Source organism: Herpailurus yagouaroundi, unplaced genomic scaffold (assembly GCF_014898765.1).
Source record: "Herpailurus yagouaroundi ecotype Mexico unplaced genomic scaffold, PumYag 210, whole genome shotgun sequence".
Classification (NCBI taxonomy): Eukaryota; Metazoa; Chordata; class Mammalia; order Carnivora; family Felidae; genus Herpailurus; species Herpailurus yagouaroundi.
The window spans coordinates 13,450,841-13,469,258 of record NW_024412441.1 but is presented as its reverse complement, the minus strand read 5'-3'; the positions used below and the strand labels follow the sequence as shown (position 1 = coordinate 13,469,258).

At 45.1% G+C, this 18,418-nt stretch overlaps 1 protein-coding gene and 1 long non-coding RNA gene across 6 annotated transcripts; both read right to left on the bottom strand.

Annotated features, from left to right (window-relative positions):
- Window positions 1-472: 472 nt before the first annotated feature.
- On the bottom strand, window positions 473-11,274 carry LOC121016323 (uncharacterized). The gene is made up of 2 exons (XR_005784224.1): window positions 11,238-11,274; window positions 473-818 (listed from the first exon to the last, which is right to left on the bottom strand). It is a non-coding gene; the product is annotated as an uncharacterized LOC121016323 (long non-coding RNA).
- Window positions 1,611-13,122, bottom strand: MCFD2 (multiple coagulation factor deficiency 2, ER cargo receptor complex subunit). Of its 5 annotated transcripts, none has more exons than XM_040453820.1 (4): window positions 13,015-13,122; window positions 7,791-7,951; window positions 6,850-7,009; window positions 1,611-1,785 (listed from the first exon to the last, which is right to left on the bottom strand). In XM_040453820.1, the coding sequence occupies exons 2-4, from the start codon at window positions 7,937-7,939 to the stop codon at window positions 1,723-1,725; spliced, it is 372 nt and encodes a 123-aa protein (XP_040309754.1). In that variant the 5' UTR covers window positions 7,940-7,951; window positions 13,015-13,122; the 3' UTR covers window positions 1,611-1,722. The 5 variants fall into 5 exon arrangements, with proteins under 5 accessions (XP_040309754.1, XP_040309750.1, XP_040309751.1 ...); XM_040453816.1 differs by lacking the exon at window positions 1,611-1,785 and adding an exon at window positions 3,951-5,441 and having other exon boundaries at window positions 13,015-13,114; XM_040453817.1 differs by lacking the exon at window positions 1,611-1,785 and adding an exon at window positions 3,951-5,441 and having other exon boundaries at window positions 12,969-13,064.
- Between the last annotated feature and the right edge of the window lie 5,296 nt (window positions 13,123-18,418).

Sequence of the window (18,418 nt, the reverse complement as noted above, 5' to 3'; positions counted from 1 at the left end):
CTCTCTCTGCTCCTCCCCTGCTCATGCTCTGTTCCTCTCCCTCTCAAAAATAAATAAAACATTAAAAAAAAAAGAAAAGAAAATTATTGGGCCTCTTCTTTCTGGCTTCCATGGTTTCTGATGAGAAATATACCATCATTCAAGTTGTTTTCCATTATAGGTAAGCTATTGTTTCTCTCTTGCTGCTTCTGAGATTTTTTTTTCTTCTTTGTCTCTAGTTTTCATAAGTTTGACTAGGATAAGTCTTGGTAGGTTTCTTTGGGCTTATTCTCTTGGAGGTTTGTTCAGCTCATGCATCTACAGATTCATGTCTTTTGTCAAATTTACAAAGTTTTCAGCTGTTATTTCTCTGAGTACTTCTTTAGCTCCAACCTCTTTCCTCTTCTGGGGCTCTGATGACAGGAAGAACATTAGGTCCTTTGTTATGGTCCCACATGTCCCTGAAGTCCACACAATTTTTTTTTTTTTTTTGAGTCTTTTTTTTAGTGGGTTGGTCAGGTTAGGTAACATCGACTATTCTATCTTCTAGTTTACTGATTCTTTCCTCTGTGCCCTTCATTCTGCTGTTGAGGTTTTTATTATGGTTATATTTTTTTTAGTTCTCAAATTCCATTTGGCTACTCTTTATATCTTCTATTTCCTTGCTGATACTTGTTTTTATTTTTCCATTGGTTTCGTGTTCCTAATTGTTTGTTGAAGTATTTGTATCATGGCTGCTTTAACACCCTTGTCAGATCATTCTAAAACCTGTTATGAAGGGCACCTGGGTGGCTCAGTCGGTTAAGCGGCTGACTCTTGATCTCGGCTCAGGTCATGATCTCACAGTTTGTGAGTTTGGCCCTGCGTTGGGCACTGCACTGACAGTGTGGAGCTTGCTTGGGGTTCTCTCTCTCTCTCTCTCTGCCCCTCCCCACTCACTCTCTAAATAAATAAATAAACAAACAAAAAAAAAAAACCTGTTATGGGTGCTGACATCTTTTCTCCTTCAGTTTGAGATCTCAGTTCTTGGTATAATGAGTGATTTTTGACTGACACCTGGACATTTTTGTATTATATAATGAGACTGGACTTTATTTAAACCTGTTTTAACTGATTTTCCATGATACCCCTGTGGCAGGGGAAGGACAGGTGCTGCCTCCTTCCTAACAGGTGAAGGAGAAGTCTACTCCCTACTCAGCCTCCATCAATACCCAAGGCCAGCAGCTCCTCCTTACTGCTGGACGTGGTTGGGAGTTTGGATTCCCCACACGGTCTCTCCAGACACTGTGGTGGAGGTGACATTGTTATCCCTGGGTGGTGAAAGGCCTGACCCTTCACCAGGCCTCCTCCGACACACCCCACAGAAAGGGGGTGGGGAGTCTCACTCCAGCCAGTTGGGAGTTCCTGGGGATGGAACTCCAGGTTTCCTGGGGTTCTCCACTGACCCTGTGGGCAAGAACGGGGCCTTGTTACTGTCCAGGGATTGGGAGGAATGGAAGTGCCAGCTCCTTACTTGGCATCGTCTGGCACCACCTCAAATACAGGAAGGAGGATAGCACCTCATTACAGCATGGCAAGGATGGAGGCCTAGGCTCCCCACTCAGTCTCTGCTGGCAGGGCCACAGTTTTCCCTGTGGTGTTTGGCTGGAATAGAGAAACTATTGTCTAAAAGTTTCCTGCCTTGTTAGATTGCCCTTTTCTTCATTCTCTGGCTAGAGAGAGCAGGTTTTTGTTGGGGCTTTTTTATGTGCGCTCCTTTTGGCATTTCTGGGTTGCTGGCTTCCTTAGCTCCAAGTCTGGATAGATCTGGTGAAAACAAACAAACAAACAAACAAACAACCACAAAACACACGTAAGACAGAACTCACCACCATGTTGCTGCTTACATCCCAGTGTCCCTAACCAGTCTGCTTTCTTCCCTCCACCTTTCAGACTCTTATGTTTGTTTTACAAATAATTTTCCAGAGTTTTGTTGTACTTTGCTAGAGAATAGAAGCGTATCTACTCCATCTTCTCAAAAGGCAGAGGTCCTGGGTTTTTTGGTTTTTTTGTTTCTTGTTTTTAACATCCAAAAGTTCAGACATAATGTTCATAGTTTCTGCTACTAATTCCCTAGTTGAAATGTTAGATTGGCTGGGTCCTTGATAAAATGGATTTCCCCTTGAGGTAGAGATGTGACTTAGCTCTTGTTTTTATTGGGGATGCTACGTAAGAATACTTCTGTGTCCTCTGATGATAACACCTTCAGGGGAAGTCTGGAATATGACACAAAGGCTTTTTTTCTCCTCTCTAGAAGGTACTGAAGTCCAAAATCTAGATCAGAGAGGTTACATGGCAAACACACAATAAACACTCAATGAATGAATCAACAAATGAACAAACTCAGGATTGACCAAAAATTAAAAGCACTGATGTCTCATCACTTTGTACTTAGGGGCTTGTTGGGTTATGCTATGCGTCTAGCTAAAGTTAATAGGCTCTTCATATGCAATTGAGATGAAGTATGAATTAGTACAACTCTTCTGGATAGAAATTTAGCAATACTTACTAAGGCTTAGTAAGTAAGCCTTACTTCTTTGCAGGTTCAAACCTCAGTAATCCACTTTCCTCAAGAAGTAAGAGTATAAAAAAGATTTGTGTACACAGATACCACAACCTAATTGTCAACACCACATAACAGAACACCCTAACTTGTAGTTCCTCAACAGATGGATTGACATCCATGATCTATCCGTTCAGTGGAATAGAGAACATCTTTTGACCCCTGCTCCGGAGGAGTCATCAATCCCTTTTTAGCCCCTCCAACCCCTGCAATGCAATAGGGGCCCAGGCTCTCTAGCCAGACTGAGGAACAGGTGACTGAGTATTAAGTATCTACTTTGTGTAGTGTCAGGCACTTACTAGATGCTTTCTACATTTGCCCTCATTTTGTTAATCCTCTTCTCCTTTCTGTAGGTAAGTTTTATTGTAGTAATTTTTTAGATGAGAAACTAAATTTCAAGTTCGCAGCTGAAGAGAGCAAGCCTACGATTCTGACTCGACGGCCTGAGTCCAAAGCTTATGCTCATATAAGGCTGCCTCTCTTAGATAGATTTATCCCCATTTTAGAGATAAGGAAACTGAGGTGCAGAGATGTTCCTGATACATTCTGAAAAATCCTTCAAGTGGGTTATGAGAAGGCTAGAAGAGAGGAGGTATGCAAGAATGTCACTGTGTCCCTAGTATCACAGGTCCCTCTCCCACCAGGGACATTTGCTAAACAGGACCACAAAGGCTAGCACGAAATAGTTACAAAGGGAAGTCAGCTGTGAAGGAGGAAGGAGGAAGGAGGTGTCTGTCTCGTCTATTTAATGGGGTGACTCTACCTTGTAAGGATCTGCTTCCTTCCCCCTCCAGCTGCCTCAGTCCCTTCCCAGCAGCCAACAGGATGAGGTTGTTCTGGGAGCCCACCCATTAGATCCATCCAGAGGGGCAACTCTGGATGAAGAAGAGCCAATGCAACATCCAAAGATCTTCGGGGGGCAGGGGAGAGAGAAGGCAATGGTTAACTTCCTTCCTTCCTTTTCAAATGGCAGAACAAGGTGTCATTCCCAAAATGCCAGGGGAGACTGTGCTTTTTGCTTGGGCCTGGGAGGCTTTCAAAAATGCTACCTAATTAAATTTTCTGCCAAACAAAAGACAGTCACCAGACTCCAGGAGAAAACAGTTACTTTCCTAAGCTAGACAATGCTGTCATAATCTGAACGTGGCCAGAGAAGAAAGGTCCAAAAAGTGATTTCACTCAGAAGAAGAAATGCATCAAAGCAGAAAGTGACTGATGACTGGGAGTCTACCCCTGCCAAAAGAACAGGGCACAGCCAGGGAGGGTCATAGGACCTGTGAGGGAGCAGGCACATGGAAACATCTGTACTAAATAAACAAAACCTTCACGTGGGAGGAGAAGACCCCTATTGGACAAAAATCAACTGCTCTTCATTTTGTTTCATCAGCTTTATTGGTCATATACCCAGGATTCAATATATAAATCTTTCAAAATAACTAGATATTACAAGAATAGTTTACAATTCAGCTCTGATTGCACAAATACTTGACACAGGAAACCATTTTTTACAAATACATACGTTTTCTTATAAGAATACTTCAATAAAGAAAATAGGTCTCTATGCGTCTTACAGCAAATCCTAGGCAGTTTTTTCCCCTTTCAGCCATCATTTCAGGTTTTTTACCACAGCAAGTCCACCACATCCAATAGACCAAATCACAATCTGCTGCTACTTCTCATTTTCAACTGTTACTGAGATCCGCAGTCTTAATTAAGAGTTTTTAGGCTTCTTTTTTTAATCTTTCCTGATCTGAAAGAATTCACATATTTAAGCTAGAAGAGGTCATTTAAACACCATGCCTTCTAAATATAGCTTGCAGCAATATGGGTGCTGGGTGATCTTCTCTCTCCTCACTTAGGCAAGACCAACTAGCAGCTTTACCCCACTGTGCCAAGCAGGAGGGATAAAGTCCTTGCGTTCCTAATAGTTTCTAAGCAGCAAAAACAAACCGTAGAAATAAGAGTTAAATACAAATATTAAGAAAGCTAAAACATTTGCTAATGATTAGAATAAAGAACATTTTAAATTCAAAGTCTCTCCTAAGACGAAGAAGACATAAAAGAAAGGATGTGGCAGTAGTTTTACAAAATACTGAAAAACGAAAAAATGCTAATCACTTAGGTCAGTTGTTTATCATTCCCAAAGTGTCAGAAGACACAGAATCTTAGACTCTATGGCTAGCTGAATTCAGTATCTGGCATCCTTCTTATGCCTTGTGATAGTCTAATAATCACTTGCCCAGGGTGGGGGCAAGCCATCATTCAGGCCAGGGGAGCTTTGTGGAATACTGACCACCTTTACCGAAAGAGACAGAAACCACCAGGAAAACATTTGGCATTAACGCCATTCCCTCACTGTTACTGAAAAGTGTGTCTACTTGGCAAAGCTTCTCTTACTTTTCCGGTAGCATGAATGCAAACCAAGAGACCAGCAGCATCCTACAGTCAAGTTCCTGAGTACCGCACTCCAGCTGTCCAATATTCTTGAAAGGATTCTTTAATCAAGCCCTTGTCCAGTAAGAGATTTAACAGTACTTGGGGACTACAACTATGTCCTGCTTCTCTTCTATTTCTCTTGATTTCTCTTTCTCACCCCAGGGTAACAAATCGCTATAGGTTTTTACCAAAATACTGTTGCAGTTGGAAAGGAGTTATTTCGCATTACCGAAAGTGTTTAATCACATTATGACGGGTCACATTCGCATACAACTAGATGGCCAAACAACGTCTACTGCAGTGATTTTGCAAATTCCGCATAGTCAATGTATCCATCATTGTTTTTGTCATCGTCTCTCAAAACACCATCTATTAGATTAATCAGTTCGGCTTCACTCATTGGTGGTGCCTGTTCATTCGCTTCCTACAAAATACAAATTAGACAACGATGAGTCGCACGTTTTACTGGAAGTGCTTAGCTAAGGTCTAAAATGTCCATGTTCGTGTGTCCAAAAACTCCTTTTACATGTAGTATGTGGCTACTTCTAGGAATCTACAAACCATATAACAGACATAGAGTAAATTCATAAAAATCCAATTTAGAAATTATATTTGCCAGTGAAAAAGAAAGATGCAATCAAAGCAGGTCCTTGCTTATTTGTTTTAAAAATTACTTTTCCCTCTTTTCTAATTACAGAAGTAACACATGTTCACTGGAGAAAGCTAGGTCTGGCTTACACAGAATTATGAGGTTCATAATTCCCACAAACCAATTCTAGAGAAAAGCTGAGAGCTCGTGCTCTCCCGAGGGTCAGCTCTGGGTGCAATGTGCCCTTGTGAAGTGCAAACGGTCTGCACTGGACAGCGTCCTGGGGTCAGAACAAGAGGAAGGCACTGCCAACCAGGAGACCATGTTACAGTCTTTGAGACAAAGGTGCTTCCCCTGCTCCAGAGGGAGCTGCAGCAGGGCTCACTGTGCTGAGTGCTATGCTAACGCTGTTCACATTCTGCCAATTCTTCCTTTGCCACCTCTCCCACACATACCCTTTGCTCTCCTGTCGCTACCACCAGCCTCGTCTTCTGGGACTGCTGAATCCCAGGTCCTCTCCCTGATGCCAAGCTCTCCCCGCGTCCATCAGTCTGCCTCCCACGGCAAAGGACCTTCCCGCGACACTGCCACTCTTCTGCACAAAGCCATTGTTAGCGCTCCCCACCACCTTCAAAGCAAACCCGAATCTGCTCTCCTGCTAGCCACCAGGAGCACGCTCGCACCACCAGCTCTGCCTGTCCTCCTCTCTGCATTATAGACTGAAGTGTGGCAGGGCAGGACAGACACTAAACCTGGACACATATGGATTTCAGTTCCCTCACCTCCAACATGGGGGTAATAACAGTGCCTGCCCAGCCCACTCCCAGGCTGCTGCAAAGACTCTGTAAATGCTCTGTAAACCGCTTCATACGGAGCACTGAGTAGTATCACACAAGTCCTCAATTATTACTGAGTCCCTTGATCCCTTGGTTTGCCACCCTTAAATAAAACAGCTTCTCCCCTGCTCCGCATTTTGATGTGGTCTGTCCTGCAGGTGCTGGTTCTCAAGCTCTGGTGTGCAGTGGGAGTCCCTGGAGATTCTGCCTCAGTAGGTCACCCTGTGTGAGAAGTGCCTCCGAATAGGAAAAGAGGCAGAACGGAGCGATGAGCAGACAAAGAAGACACGGCAATACAGTTGTACAAGGACAGCACAGGTCATCAAGATTGAAGACTGAACCTTTTGGGGGGGGGGGGGCGGAGAGCACTTTCTGAGATGCTGCCCACTGAGCTACCGCAGACCTACCTCCTTATGGACGTGAGTGATGGCTGTGGACAGCTCCAGGCCATCAAGCAAATTATTGCCATCATAATCATGCATTTTGAAATAATGGAGCTGCAGTTCTTGTGGGGACATCTCCGCCTCTGGTTTGTTGATGACACCTTCTAGATGCTCCATGATATGCCTAAAAACCGATAGTCAGACTCAGACCACTTGGCAGCAACCCCGGGATCACACCAAAACGTTAAGAACTGAAAAGTTCAAGATCTTAAGGTTCACTCATTCCAGAAAAACAGAAAGCGTGGCAAAGCACACTCAAGGATGATAGATACAGGCAAGGCCACGAAAGGGGCAGGGAAAAGTCAAACAGTTCACCTGCTAAGCTGGCAAGATTATGGGTGTTTTCCACTTTATTATTAGAATGCTGTTATAACATCATGGGAGACTAGCAATTAAACACATTTTTTTGAACCAATTCAAGGAAAACAAATTATGTGTGAGCCTAACTGGCCCAGGACAAAAGTTGCAACAAATAATTCAGTGTTAGAATGTGACAGTAAAAAAAGGAAAAGCTCTAGTCAGTCCAGAAGCCTTAGTTTTATCCTGGATTTTGTCACCACTACTGTATACACGTGTGTGAGAGTGTGTGTGTGTGTGTGTGTGTGTGTGTGTGTGTGTGTGTGTGTGCACGCATGAGCATGAATGCAGAGGGGTTGTCTGTATGTCTGTCTGTGGTGAAAGAGAGACAGGATGAATTCAGGCAAGTCATTTATCTCATCTGGGCATCAAGATCCTCCATCTATGAAATGATGATGGAAAAAGACTGCCTGATTTACAGGTGGCTATAAGGAATAAATAATCACTCTTGAAAAACGTCAAGGAGTTGTACAAACAGTAGAAGGGTGGCTACCGACTGCAGCTGCAGGGGGGAGGCTCTGGGACCCCAGCCCTGGCTGGATACGTACTCTTGGTCGTGCACTGTATTCTTATCCAGGCCCACGCTGCCAGGATGGGAGAAGCTGGCCCCAGGCTCCTCAGCCCCAGCACCTGGAGCACAGAAGGCCCAGAGCAGACCACACAGGAAGGGGGTTCTGAGCAGCCGCAGAGATCTCATGGTCGCCGGCACCTGGGAGGTGGGGAACATAGAAGGTGCAGGTGAAAACACCAGAGCTAAGGTTCTTTCAAAACATGACAGTGTGCTGCTCCTGGAGAAGGAACTCAGTGAAAGGAATGAGGTTGGGGAAGAGAACATGTCCAACTGGACCTAAGGCCAGCTCTGCCATTACAGTGTGGGATGACCTTGGGCACTCCAAGTCCCCATCACTCAAAGAGCGGGTGGGAGGGCTTCATGACATTTCCTGAAGCTCCTTCAGAATGCCAAACAACTCAATGAGAGGTTAAAGGGATCTGAAGATTACTCCTGCCTACAAGAAGCTTACCGTCTGGTGAAATACTTCCTATGGAGAGCACTAAAAAGGCAGAAAGCGAGGTGTCCTAAAGAAAAATAAAAAACTGAGAGTTCAGAGGAACAAATTTCCTCTGGGTGAAGGAAGATCAGTGAAGGCTGGGGCCACAGTTTGCTGTGGACGTGCAGGGACTGAAGGACTAAGGCAATGCTGTGAGCAGAGCAGAAGGTCAGACAAGTGGGAAAGAAACTCCAAGTGGTGTAGTCAGGGGGAGCCTAGAGGAAATGAAGCAGGCAGAATGGTGGACAATGGGGCACAGAGGTTGACCAGGCTCTATGGGATATGGCTTTGCATGCTAGGCTAGCACCATGTTGATCCTCCATACCGACACAAGGACTACATATCCATCTCCCAAAAGGCAGCACAAATTCTGCTGATAACAAAGGCCAGTGATTTCTAATGGGCCAACGGTAGCCACAAGACCAAACTAACAGCAGTAAAGAGAAAGCTTTAGGGTACTGGTCATTCCTTGCATCCATCACACACACAGCTCACTCCAAAGCCTCTGTACCTGGGGCTGGCAAGGAGCTGTGTGGCAGCCCTCTCACCCATCCCAAAAGGTGGGACTCCGGGAGAATACCATCCCCATAACGTTCAGGAAAATTTCCCAAACCCATTTTGCCTATCAGTGGTAACCCCTTCAACAGTTCCTTCCTCAAGGGAACAACAGTCGCTGGGGTGTAACTTCCAGGGGGCCGAAATGCAGCATCTAATCTTACAACTGTATAGGGACATCATAATGCAACGTCATACTTAACAGTAAGAAATGATTTTTAATATTTAATGAAAAAGAGCAGACTGCAAAAGTCTGTGAAAAATAATTTTGTAAAAAAAAAAGTGTATATTTCATACATAGAACAATGGCTAAAAATGGTTAAAAGATTATTTTCTGAAATAGGAGGTGTGATTTGGATTTTTCTTCTTTTTACTTTTCTCAGTTCCTACTAAGGATTCTAAGGATTCCTAAGGTCTAATGTTCCTACTATAAACATGTTTTTCTTTATAAATGTGTATTTAATGTGACTTACCCCATAATTTTGCTCAATTATGTATGAATGGAATTTAAAGGGGGGGGGGGCTTCCATTTAATTCTCATCCATAGAAAATAATTCAGGACCAGAAACTACATTTCCAGTTTTACCAAATAAAAGTGTCCAGTCCCTGACAAGGCCACTGCCACTGTATCTGGTACCCAAAAACAAGGTCTCAAGTTACTCCCAGCAGTGACTGCCCAGGCCAGAGCAGAACAGCTTGGTCTAACCACGTATCTTAGAATTCTGAGACAGGAGAGATCAGAGAGGGAAGCCAGTTCCTCCCAAGCCTCTTAGACTCATGCACAGTAGACATCGCTTTCTCCAGCAAGGCTTCTTCAAATCTGAGTCTGGCTTAGGCGTTCTTCCCATTTGCTCCCGAGTGACTCCCTTCAGAAGGGTCCGGTCTGACAACAGATGCGAATGCGACCTTGAAAACTGCCTGATTACTTGTAAGTGCTCCCTGCTGGACTGAGCTCTATGAGGGCAGGGAGGGAACCACATTCCCAGCAGCAGGCACAGCGCCTGGCACAGGGGCTGACGGTTTCAGCCTGTGTGCCACAGTCCTTAGTGGGCGGTGGGGGGAGGGATCCCCATCTTCACAGATACACTGCCGAGTTTTGATGTCAGTGTAACTGAGCATAAAACTTTTTTTTGGAGATATCTATCAGATAGTCGAGTGATCAATGAACCCATAGCAAAATTTCGTATAACTATGTGGTTGGAAGCTTAGTATCAAATTGTGTATGTGTGTAGAGGAGAAATAGGTTCTATTTAAAAAACACCAAAAAGAAACCAAGGGATAGGTAATACAGTAACTATGGGTCCACATTCTCTCAAGGGAGGCAGAATAAAGGTCAAGAACCAGTTGTTGTGGACATGTCCCATTTTGGTTTGTTGCAGCAGGTTTCTAACAGAACATAACACAAGTCCAATCAATCTACCAAACACAGAGGAGAAACTTTCCCTCAAGTGCTACAGTGAGAACAGGGAATCTGCCACCTAACAAATTAAACTGTCACATTCAAAAAGAAACATAAGCAACTTCCCTTTGTCTGAAGAACATGTTGCATCACCCATACTCCAATGATTTAGTTCAAGGCCATGAGCAAACAGGCTGTTAGATAAACCCCAGCATTTCCCAAGCTCACTGCCTTCTTTGAGAAATTATAGAGGCCAGACTGGAAAAAAATCCAAAGGAGAGACTTCTGAAAGAGATTTCAGAACCCAACCCCTGCTTTCAGACATCCTTGACAAGGAGAAGCCTCAGTCCTGGGAGGGAAGTACCAGACCAGGCTCAGTAGCCAGTCTCAGTGTAACAGGGCTCCCCTCACCACTCCAGCAGCCTCTTCCAGGCCCAGAGCCTTTGCTCCCAATGTTCCATTAACCTGTCTGCCCTCTTCCTTCCAGGCCCAGTTCAAATGTCATTTCAGGATTCTTCCAGCCACACCAATCTTTCTCTCCTCTGACTTCAGTCTGCAAACTCTCACAACATATAGTCACATATTGTTCTTTTCCCTCCCTCTGTGAGGGCCAGGACACTGTCATCTCAGTCTCTCACTTACTCTACCAATCACAAAGTGCTAAGCTGACTGGAGAACAGCACATCCTCAGGTCTGATTCAGGGCAGTGGGTTTTTGCACCTAGATATGCTGTTCCCTATCACAGAAGATCTGGCCTAAGCTGGAAAAATAACCCCTTTGGAGCTCTCCCACCAGGGCCTGCCTGGCCAGCTTGGTCCACCCTCTCCTCCCATTGTGTCATTAGCCCTATCAGCATGTTAAGAGTTTGGAGCCAGCCTTCCTCCTATAAAGATTGCAGCAGCTGTTAGCAGGTTTTCTCTCCTGCCAGGGGCCCTCGGTTAAGAATTCAAACTCAGGGGTGCCTGGGTGGCTCAGTCGGTTGACTGCCTGACTTCGGCTGAGGTCATGATCTCGCAGTTCACGGGTTTGAGCCCCACATCGGGCTCTGTGCTGACAGCTCAGAGCCTGGAGCCTGCTTTGGATTCTGTCTCCCCCTCTCTCTGCCCCTCCCCCACTCATGCAGGCGTATGCTCGCTCTCACGCTCTCTCTCTCTGAAATAAGTAAATATTAAAAAAAAGTTTTTTAATTAAAAAAAAAAAAAAAGAATTCAAACTCAAAAGCAGCCACACTCACTAATATCCAGACATCCTGTACCCAAAGTCAATGCCAAAGAAAAACTCTGAAGGGTACTTCCCATTTACCACTGCCACGGTCCTGGACTGAAGGCACGAATACAGCCAGGTTCCTAGGCCAAAGAAACTGCTACATGGGTTGGAGATTGAGAATTGGTTCTGAAAAGCAGAACATTTAATAACTGGATCCATATGTTTATTTGGGGAGCCCGAGAAGCAGCCAGGCTTCATTATGCATTTAAGCAACACACTCCTTACTAACAGCCTGGTGCCACACAAGGTACTGAGGACTATGGCCCAGACAGGTGCCTGTCACACTGATTCCAGCCTGGTGGAAAAGAGAGACTAATAAATAGACCCCTATGGAGTACCGCTGAAACCCTAACCCACACCTGGAGTAACACATGAGGGAGAAAAGGATTTTTTCAACTAAAGTATAGTACTTCAGGCAGAGAGAAAAGAATGTAACCAACACCTAAGCCTGTAAGAGACTTGGTCCAACCCAGGAACTACAAAAGGTTCAAGAGGGTCGAAGACACAGTAGAGAGGTAGAACTGGATGGAAGCATATGGTTAGCTTGTCTAAATAATTCTGCAGGCTGGCAGGGAACTGAAATCTGCTACTCTGGGATAAGCAGGCCCATTTGATAAGGAAGGTTGTTTGGCCAGGGGGCCTAATCCATTGGAACAGAGTGGGGAAGAGAACTAGAGTAAGATAAAAACAGAACAGGTCATGAAGGGCCTGTATAAGCCATGTTCAAGAGCTCGAAAGAACAATGAAAATCCACTAAGGACAGAAGGGGAATGGGGGAAGGGATCTGGTGACATTAACAGGTCTGTGTTTTAAGATTATCACTCTGGCTTTCCAGTACAGAACAAACTACAAAGGATCAAAAGATCAGTCAAGATGTTATTGATGTAGTGCAGGGGTGAAATGAAGGTGGCCTGAACTAGCTGCAGCAGAGAGGCCATGGATCAGGGGCGAAGTGGGAAGTATCTAAGAGACCTGTGATAGATTCGATTGGGTGGGTGAAGGAGTGCCGAGCCGGGGCGGGGATGGGGGGCCGGTTAGAGTGACGCCCAGGTTTCTGGCTTGGGCACCGGGTGCATGGCGGTGCCACGCCCAGACAGGGGATTCAAGAGGAAGTGGGCTTCCCCCATCTTCCCACTCGGTTGGCCAGACAGGACCTGTTTGTTGTGACCCCCTCTGGAACACAAGGTACCGGCGGTAGACGAGAGTAACGCCCCCAGCCGGGCCCATCTGGCTTCAAAGCCCCCGGCCGCCTCTGTTCCAGGAGAGTGGCTGTGCTCCCCGCCGCCGGCTAAGCTTCCCGAGGCAGCGCAGAGGCCGAGACCCCTACTCAGGCCGCTCCCGCCCCCCAACCTGAGCCGGAAGCCCCGAGCCCCTGAGAGAAGCGCCGGGATCCCGCCCCACTGCAGACGCCTGAGTGCCGCCCCAACGACCTCCTTCTCCAGGGTCGAGTCACAGACCTTAGAGGACGAAGCCGGGGCCTCGGCTCCTCCTGGGTTCACTCACCCTCGCTGCACCCAGTTTCCAAGCAGTTTTCCTCAGACGCGAAGCCTCCTAGCATGAGCCTCGCCAGCCCCCGTCCTTGCAACGCTTTTCCACGCCCTCCCCGCTCCGCCGCGCTGTGCGCATGCGCGCTCCCCTCTGGCTGCCCATTGGCGCCACAGAGTCCCACCTCTGCCCGGCGCGAGGCAGTGTGGACCGCTAGGGTGATTCCACGTGTAAAGGACCAACTAGGGCCCGACGGGCGCAGTTCCTCAGCCAGCCAGCCAGCCTTCCCGAGGGCGACAGTCGGCTCTAGCCTAGGTTGGGCCACTTGAGCCTTCTCGGCCCGGCAGCTTGCTAGGAATGTAGTCCAGCGTGGGACATAGGATGGTTAATGGGGATGGGGAGGATGCTACAGCTGGCTTCCATTCGGCTTCCACTTTTACAGGTTCCTCGGTTCCTCCACCTGTAGGTTTGGAAGAAAGATCATAGGAATCCTAGTTCCACTTCTCATGAAATGCCTAGAAGACGCTGGAGCCAGCTAGAGATCCTGCGATTCCAAGATTGTCCTACTTCCAGCCTCCACTTGCTGCAGTCCACAAACCGCTTAAGCTGCAAGACCTATTCAATTGTATACGAGTCCCACCAAGATTTTATGGGCAGCCCAGTTCAAAAACCACCTTACCTGTGCAGTTAGTGAAATCACCTTCTATCTCAATAGAAGACAAAGCACTTCAACCCCTTCCCCTCACCCCCCACCCAAACAGACCCACAAACAAAAGAAACCATAAGCCCCTCATAATCCTGCTCTTACACCTTTCCTCCTATACAATACTATCATTCCATGAATATTTATTGACCAGATGGGTAAATGAGTGTGGGACCGTCATTTTTTTAAATCCCTTCTCCCATTTGTGTTCATAAAGATACGTAATCATTCTTCATATGAGCCTGGATTCAGAAAGGGAGACACTGGGCAAGAAAGAAAGGGGTTAAGTGAGATGATCCCAGAAGCCTCCCTGTACTCTGCTTTAGCAGATCAGTGCCTTGAAAGTTGGCCAAGGTTGGGGCGCCTGGGTGGCGCAGTCGGTTAAGCGTCCGACTTCAGCCAGGTCACCATCTCGCGGTCCGTGAGTTCGAGCCCCGCGTCAGGCTCTGGGCTGACAGCTCAGAGCCTGGAGCCTGTTTCCGATTCTGTGTCTCCCTCTCTCTCTGCCCCTCCCCCGTTCATGCTCTGTTTCTCTCTGTCCCCCAAAAAAAAAAAAAAAAATTTAAAAAAAAAAGGTGGCCAAGGTAACTGCCATTGACAGTACCCCATTTCTTCTCCCATCTTCTTCTGAGATTAAAATCTGTTAATCCTCTCCCAGAGAAAAATCCCAGGATCCCAAAGTCCTTGAAGAAACCCTATTAGTTCAAGACCCCCTTCTTTCCTTAGTCTGAAGTTTGGGTTACTTTGATCTAGTTCATTCTTCAGCACTGCATCTGTCATCCACCCATTCTTACATTTGCCCATTTATTCATTGATTCAGTAACATTTCTTGAGTACTTCCTATGTACAAGACACTGCGCTAGGAGCTACTAGATATACAAATAAGACATAGTCTTGTGTTCTCATTCTATTTAACCAACGCTCCCACTTTTTCTGTGGATCTTAACCTCTATGTCTTTCTCTAGAATTACCAATTGCTCCCTCTCTAATAGACCATTCCCATCATCATATAAGCTTGCCCTCTGGTTTCTATCCCACCATACTGCTGAAACTGCAATCTCCATGCAAATCCAGTGGTCCCTTCTCTGTTCTGTTTTTGCTTGCCCTCTCAGTACTATTTAACATAGTCAACCACTCCCACGTTGAAACACTTTCTTCTCATTTTCTGACATCATGCACTCTTAGCCCTCCTACCTCATTGGCTATTCTTTCTTGAGTTCTTTTCCCTGGCTTCTCATCTCCTGCTCAACCTATAAATACCAAAGTACCCTGGGTACTATCCTGAGTCTCCTCTTTATCTACCCAACTCCTTATGTGATTTCATCTAGTCCTATGATTTTAGGTACCACTTATAAGCAGGTGGCTCCAAATTTTCTCTAATAATGACCTCTCCCTGAAATTCCTAATTCCCTAAAAAAGTGCATACTTGACGAATGTCTAACTGGCATCTCAAATTTAACTTGGCCTCCCCAAATATTTTCATCCCCAAGCATGTACCTCCCTGTTTTGCTCATTTTAGTGAATATCATTGCCATCCATTTAGTTCTTCAAGCCAAAATTCTAGGAGATATTCTTGTTTTTCCCCTAGCTCTACTGAGGTATAATTGGTATCCATGAAACCATCATCTGCTACCTGTACTTCTGTGAGAGCTTCCTAACTGACCTCCCTGCACCCATTATTGCCCCCATTCTAGTCCATGAATGAGAGCACACATTTATTTAAGCCATTTATAGGTGAATGCACTGTAACTTGTAGTTGAACCAATTTTTAACAGGCAAATAATTTGGTACCAGAAGTAGTACACTAAAAACAGACACTAATGTGGAATTAGCTATATGAAGGTTAAGGTATAGCCAGTGGTGAAGACTCCATTCCAAATTGGAAAGTTGGTGAGCAACTTGTTAAGCAGTAGTGAAACTGTCAAACTGCTGTCACTTGCTGGACCAACCGAAGTTGTACTGTAGGAGAAATCTCAGGATCAATATAAAACGTTAGTGGTGTTGCCTTTTTTTTTTTTTTTTTTTAGTAGCTTTCAGCAAGTGAGTGACAAATCTAGATTAGAGATACCTGATTTGAAAGCAGAGATTAAAAATGAGGACTTGGTAAGGGCGGAATTCCTTACCTGCAGTTTACAACCTAAACTGACCTAGTCCCACAACTTGGAGTCTCACTAGCTTGAAATAAATAATTTTCTTTGTATACCCAGCACAAGTGGAAGCAGGGAAGAGGCAGCTTTATCAGGAGAGAAGATTGAGGCCCAAGGTAGCAAAAATGGACTATAGGTGGCATCTCTGCCTGCAACTGTTGTTTTGAATTGCCTTAACTGTAATTGAGCACACAAAAAGCAGCCCCTAGAAGACTTAAATATTCTGATACTTGATTTGCTTGTTTTGCAAAATTAAGCACTCGAGGTATACACAAGAAACTAACAAAAGAGAACAGAGGTGAGAATATGACCTTATTATTACTATTATTATTTTTGAGAGAAAGAGACAGAGTGCAAGTGGGGTAGGGGCAGAAAGAGAGGGAGACACAGAATCCAAAGCAGGCTCCAGGCTCCAAGCTGTCAGCACAGAGCCTGTTTGGGGCTCAAGCTTACAAACCACAAGATCATGACCTGAGCCAAAGTTGGGTGCTTAACCTACTGAGCCACCTACGTGCCCCAATAAGACCTTAATTTATTTCTTTTTGTATTTTTTTTTAACCAAGAAAAATGTTACCTATTTGGAAAAAAAAAATTTATTTATTTATTTTGAGAGAGAAAGCACACAAGCAAGGGAGGGTCAGATAGAGGGAGAGAGAAGATCCCAAGCAGGCTTTCTGTCAGCCCAGAGCCTGACGCAGGGCTCCATGGGGGGCTGGGATCTCATGAACCATGAGATCACGAACTGAGCTGAAATCAAGAGTTGAACCCTTAACTGACTAAGCCACCCAGGCACCCCATGGGAAAACATTTTTAAAATCTTTAATTAGAAAACCATTTAAAGACCCCGTAGATAAGTTATTTGATTGTTATTACTCATGCATGGAATTGACCAGAAGCCTAACAAATGATTGAGGGAATCACTTATGTCCTTAAAATCTGAAGCCTGATCAACATCAGTCTGTTACTGTTTAACACTTAGGGCAATCCCTGGATTCCTGAATCCCCTCCAACAGGAAGTGGGATACAAACACTGGCATTCTACACAACCAGGGCACAGAACAAGTGAGGGGCTGGTAGATTCCCTAGTCAAAAACTTAACATACTGCCACAGAGGAGATCCCTTACTATATATGTCCAGCAGGATTGGATGTGGTTTACTATGGAGGTATATTATGCTTTGCATGCTTTTTTTTTTTTTTCTAAAAGGAAGCTTTCATTGTATCTTCACACTGTGCACTGAAAGTATTTGCATACATTTTATTGTTGTACAGCTATAGACGAAAGACACACTCCTATTGTCCTTTACTTACAAACACAATACCTCTGACATCAGGTGTGTGGATTTTCTCCCCACACCAAGCAATTCTCTGCAACACTAGCTGAGTGTACTACAATGCTATTCAATTCTGACACAAACTGGAGTTAGTAGTCTAAGGGCTCAATCCCTGAGACTGCCCCCCCCCCACTTCAGATGACAATCACAAGTGCCCGGGTTACCCACAATTTCTGCCCGACTTGGCTAAAAATTGGAGGTTCCCATGACACCCTTCTTGGATTTGATCATTTGGTAGAATAGCTCCCAGAACTCAGGGAAATGCTTACTGAGGTCTGCCAGTTTATTACGTAATAAAAGACACAGTTGAAAATAGCCAGATTTGGAAATACAGAGGATGAGGTCTGGAAGGGTCCCAAGTGCAGGAGCTTGGGGTCCTGCAGAGTGGGGGTGCACCACCCTCCCAACACATGGTTGTGTTCACCAACCCAGAAGCTCTCCAAATCCTGTGCTATTGGGATTTTTATGGAGGCTTCCTGACATAAGCATGATTGATTATTAGATCAATCTCCAGTCCCTCTCTCTTTCCTGGAGAATGGGGAGTCAGGCTGCAAGTTCCAAGCTTCTAATCATGGCTTGGTCTTTCTGATGACCAACCTCCACTCAGAAGCCATCCAGGACCCTAACAAGAGTCATCTCATTACCACAAAAGACACTCCTATCACCCAGGAAATTCCAAGGGATTTAAGCACTGTGTCAGAAACCAGGATCAGGAATCAGGGTCAAAGATCAAATACTAGAACAAAAGATGTTCCTAGTGTTCTTATCACTTGGGAAATTACGAAGGTTTTAGGAGCTCTGTGCCAGGAACCAGCAGTAGAGACCACTACATGTATTTTCTATTATTTCACAACAGTATATACAAAGGAAAGTACACATATAGAAAAGCATACAGCTCCATAAATTTTCAGAAATTGAACACACCCATATAACTATCACCCATATCGAGAAACAGAACATTACCAACATCCTGGGAGTCCCCCCTGTGCTCCCTCCCAAGTACCACCCTCTCCCCAAAAGGCAACTGCTATCCTGACTTCTAATAGCACAGAGACATTTTACCTGTTTTTGTATTTTCTATAAATGGAATCACACAATACACACTCTTTTGTCTCTGGCTTCTTTGACTCAACATTATTTTCAGATTCACCTACAGTGTGTGTAGTTTTAGACCATTCTCATTTCTGTATGGTATTCTACTCTCTATGCACATCTAGGTAGTTCCCAGTTTGAAACTAT